At 47.8% G+C, this 5000-nt stretch overlaps 1 protein-coding gene across 1 annotated transcript in view; it reads right to left on the reverse strand.

The window, feature by feature from the left end:
* sdk1a (sidekick cell adhesion molecule 1a) overlaps window positions 1-5000 on the reverse strand; it is a 447949-nt gene that overhangs the window by 107499 nt on the left and 335450 nt on the right. Inside the window, exons 22-23 of the mRNA XM_063185237.1 lie at window positions 4933-5000; window positions 306-415 (exon numbers count right to left, since the gene is read on the reverse strand). The exon at window positions 4933-5000 is cut by the window's right edge and continues 54 nt beyond it. Of these exons, the coding sequence (XP_063041307.1) occupies window positions 306-415; window positions 4933-5000 (178 nt within the window). The remainder of the gene's footprint in view (window positions 1-305; window positions 416-4932) is intronic.

The following is a 5000-nucleotide window of genomic DNA, read 5'->3' on the forward strand; positions in this document are numbered from 1 at the left end:
GAAAGATGTGTAGTGTGTGTGTGTGTGTGTGTGTGTGTGTGGGCGTGCGTGTGCGCGTGTGTGTGTGTTCTCACCTGTAGTAGGTGAAAGATGTGTAGTGTGTGTGTGTGCGGGCGTGTGTGTGTGTGTGGTGTGTGTGTGTGTGTGTGTGTGTGTGTGTGTGTGTGTGTGTGTGTGTGTGTGCGGGCGTGCATGTGTGTGCTCTCACCTGTAGTAGGTGAAAGATGTGTAGTGTGTGTGTGTGTGTGTGTGTGTGTGTGTGTGTGTGTGTGTGTGTGCGTACATGTGTGTGTGTGTGTTCTCACCTGTAGTAGGTGAAGGGCGTGAGATCGGGCACCTCCAGCACCTGTGCGTCTGGCTCGTTCTCCTTCTCGTACATCACCTTCCACTCCTCCTCCTCACCTATGCTGCCCACCTGCAATCACACACACAAGCCGCCATTTCACTACGCCGCCATTAGGACGGACAGCAACATGGCAATTATCTATTCTATTCACCCAGGCATGTGCTACCATCTCTTGCTACAAAAAGCCACTATTATCACGCTATTCATCTACGGCGCTATTCTATTTCAATTGGTTGGATTTAGAAATCTCGAAAACCTGAGCGATCTCCTCTCCTCTCTGCCCCCTCTGCATAAGGAGACGTAATGGAGCTGATGCGTTTCTGCTCTGTTTCCAAAGGACCTGAAAAAATGGTAAATGAGTGATGTGTTTTTTTTTTCGCCCCCAGTCCCATTAATTAAAGACCATTTTCATGTGAAGTTCTAGTGTATCCCCCTGATATAATCAAGACACAAAACTGTTATTGGTCGATTTGGAATGATGTGTTTGTTTTTCGTAGAGAGGGAATGCCATTCCCTCCTCTCAGCACCAACATCAGCTGCGTTGCTTCTCAGAGGGCTCCGGTGAAAAGAGGGGTGGAAACTGGTGCTAAATCCATTTGAAGCTCCCGCTGAAGAAGGCTCAGCATCCTGCCTCCCATCGCATGGCAGGCCTGGCATGGCTTCCTTTGGAGTGTCACTCACGGCTCGCTGTGCTATGGCTATATGGGGGTTAAGTGGAAACCAGGAGCCTCGGAGGACTTGGAAACACACACGCAGGAGACAGACACAGACAGACACCCCTGAGACACATTGCTGTGCTGGATAGGAGAGGGGGGAGGAGAGGAGAGGAGAGATGAGGATGGGAGAGTAGAGGAGAGGAGGTGAGGAAGAGAGAGAATGTGAGAAATTGAGGAGAGGAGAGTGAAGGATATGAGAAAGGAGAAGAAGCAAGGAGAGGAGAGGAGAGGAGAGGAGAGGAGAGGAGAGGAGAGGAGAGGAGAGGAGGAAGAGAGGGAAGGTGAGAGATGGAGGAGAGGAGAGGAGGGTAGAGGAGAGGAGAGGAAAGGAGAGGAGAAGAGAGGATATGCGAGATAAGAGGAGAGGAGAGGACAGTGAGAGGAGGAGAGGAGATGAGAGAGGAGGAGAGAGTGGAGGATAGGAGAGAGGAGTAGAGGAGAGGAGGAAGAGAGGAGGAAGGTGAGGAGAGGGGTGGAGTGGAGATGAGAGGAGAGAAAAGGAGAGGAGAGTGGAGGATAGGAGAGAGGAGGAGATAAGAGGAGAGGAGAGGAGAGCAGAGGAGTCAGTGAGGAGAGATGCCTTCGAGACATGAAGAAGAGGAAGAAGAGGATGGAGGAGAAGAGAAGAGAAGAGAAGAGAAGAGAAGAGAAGAGAAGAGAAGAGAAGAGAAGAGAAGAGAAGAGAAGAGAAGAGAAGAGAAGAGAAGAGAAGAGAAGAGAGAAGAGAAGAGAAGAGAAGAGAAGAGACAAGAGGAGAAGAGAAGAGAAGAGAAGAGAAGAGAAGAGAAGAGAAGAGAAGAGAAGAGAAGAGAAGAGAAGAGAAGAGAAGAGGAGAGAAGAGAAGAAAATCAATCTAAAACTTAGAAGTGAGAAGAAAAGAAAGAAGGATAGGAGGAGAGGAGAGGGGAGCACAGTGCGTAACATAGGGAGAGAGGACAAGAACCATTCCCCACTGCATTCTCCAGGCTGTGGGGACAGTGCAAGTGTACTGGAGCCTTTCAGTGGTGCTACAGTAGAGTGCTAGCCTAGCGGAGTGGTGCGGTGCGGTGCGGTGTGGTGCGGTGCAGTGCGGCGTCTGGAATCAAAGCAGGCGGCATGCGGGGAGATTTACAAAGAGCAATGGAGTGTAGTGTATGCGGTAAGCATATATGCCAAGGTGATGGATTGGGGAGGAGGGCCACCTCCTGCTGCCGTGACTGCTGTTCTGTTTTATGGCTCCTGTGTATGCAACACAGCCTTCTCCAACTCCTCCACGCCTCCATCCCCACATCTCATCCTACTACTCCTCCGTTCCACCTCTCCGCTACTCACCTTCTCCTGCTCCTGCTCCTCCTCCTCCTCCACCTCCTCGCCAGTTCTCTTCCCACACCTTCATCCCCTCCATCCACCCACTTTTCTTAATGGCGTTGCCTTCTTCCATACCTTTGCTTGCTCTCTCTCTCTCTCTCTCTCTCTCTGTCTATTTTTGCCTCCCTCTCTTCCTCTTTCAGTCTCTCTCTCCCTGCCTTGCTCTACCTCTGTCTGGCTCACTCTGTTTCCTCTTTTCGCTCTCTCCGTTTCTCATGTCTATCTACCCGCAGCCCTTTCTCTCCCCCCCCCCCTCCTCTCCTCTCCTCCTCTCCTCTCGCTCTACTGCACCTCTTTCAGTTCACTTTCCCCCTTTCAGCCTCAGTTCTGTCTCCCATCTTTGCTTCTACTCTCTATTTTTTCCCTCTTCTTCGTCTTCGCCTGTGACACTTTTAAAACATTTTCTCCCCCCTCGGTGACACCTTTCTGTGCTTCTTAGACAGCCAGGCAGCCACAACGACAAACTCAGGCATTCAAGATGCAGCCTTCTGAGCTTCGAGAGAGAGAGAGAGAGAGAGAGAGAGAGAGAGAGAGAGAGAGAGAGAGAGAGAGAGAGAGAGAGAGAGAGAGAGCGAGAGCGAGCGAGCGGCTCTGAAATTCCCTTTAAATTTTCGGGCAAACAACCGTCTTCCGCGTCATGCCCACATGCAATTCCAGCATATGGCAGCAAGGCTAAGTTGTACATAAACGTCACTTCTAAAAAAACGGGATCGCAATAAAAAATGCAGTGTTAATTTAACATTTAGAGAGTCAATTTCGCATGTTCAAGAGTTCTATATTTGGTCCCAGAGTATCAGTAGGTGTTGAGTCAACACATCATTTTTTTTTTACTGTAATGACTTTCATATCATCACGTCCGGATAAAGGGAATGATTACACGGGACGCTTCCTTGACAGCATTATCCTAATTACCCGGCTCTTATAGAGAAAGCCCATGCTGCCTAATCACTCCGGGAAAGAGTAACGTGCATTGTGTACCATAAATATAATTAGGCTAACATCAAGACGGGCATATACTATATTATGCAGTCATAGCGTGTTATACGCCAGCAAGGTGATATGCTAGTGATTAACACAGATGCCATGCCATTATACACAGGGCATGTTTAATACATTTTGTTGCAGAGTTTTAAAAAAAGGGCCACGTGATAAATAAGCAAATATTTCGTAATGTTTAGGGTCAAGTAAACATGCTCATACGTCATAATAAATGGCGATGTTTTTGGACATTTGTGATCGTTTACTAGACAAGAGTGTTTGTGCGTTCCTGTGACTTTGCTTTACTATTGTGAAAAATGTTACCCTCGAGGCTCATCTTGGTGGATGAGCACAATACACTAGCAAATCACATTCACAACATCAAGGGCAACAATGAATAATTGTGTAGTACTGCCTGCACCCCCCCCCCCCACCCCCCTCTTTCTCTTACACACGCACGCACGCACGCACGCACGCACGCACACACGCACGCACGCACGCATGCACGCACGAACGCACGCACGCACGCAAGCACGCACGCAAGCACGCACGCACACTCTGTAACTGCAGTGCTGAACAACATGTTCACTCAGTTGACCTCCAGGATAGGGTAGGCATAGACTTGGCACAGATTGTGCTGGCATAATCAAAACGTCTTGCATATTCACACGCCTATTCAATAACTGCTGCACTACCTCCATTAATCTATAAGGGAGGGTTTTTTTCTGTTCCAAATTGAAGACATTAGTGCTATCTGTGAGTGCAGTGGTAAGACCCAGCAGGTAAGGACATCTGTAACCTTGTCAGTATTTGTGAAATGATGGTGAGCCGCCATAGCTGTGTCAAAAATGGCACATTACAGGGTCAATGGGTTAGGCTGAACTCTTACTTCCTCTAGGCTCTGGGTGTGCCCATTGGACCTCCACACGCCTTGAACATGTGACTCCTTGCCAAATGGAGATGGGCGTGGTCAGGAGAAGTATATATATATGGAGAAGTATATTTATGTCTTATTTTTCTAACTTCTACACCACAGTACTATATCATAGATGTAGGTATCTGTCAACACTCATTTCTGGCCATGCTAATCGTGTCTACCCCAACTCAAAGAGTATGTTTTTGCACATTTGTCAACCCCAACTCACAGAATGTTTCTGCACAATTGCCCTTTTTATTTTTTTCTGTAGTCTTTATGTTTTCCCTCCCTGACTATTAGCTGTGTTACATGTGTCTTGAAATGGCCATGTGGTCATTATGTGTATTTATGTAAGCTACTTGACACCTTAATTCCCCCCCGGGCTCAATATAGTTACTCTACTCTACTCTGCCTCTACTATATAACTACTAAGGTTCCTACTTAAATCAACCAGTTCCTTAGTTGAAGACAGAAACATTCAATGTTCGACGTTCAACGTTCAAAGTTCAACGTTCAACTTTAAACGTTCAACGTTCAGTTGCCCATTTGCCCATTTGCTTACATTACATCTCAGCTCTTTGGATAATGTGACCTGGAGGCATGTGCATCTTTCCAGAGTAGAGTCTCACCTGTCCTTCCACGATCCACTTGGAGATGGAGGTCTTCCCATCATCCCCTGCTCTGAACTTGAGGGTGG

The sequence above is a fragment of the Engraulis encrasicolus genome, chromosome 2 (assembly GCF_034702125.1).
Source record: "Engraulis encrasicolus isolate BLACKSEA-1 chromosome 2, IST_EnEncr_1.0, whole genome shotgun sequence".
In the NCBI taxonomy this organism is placed as follows: domain Eukaryota; kingdom Metazoa; phylum Chordata; class Actinopteri; order Clupeiformes; family Engraulidae; genus Engraulis; species Engraulis encrasicolus.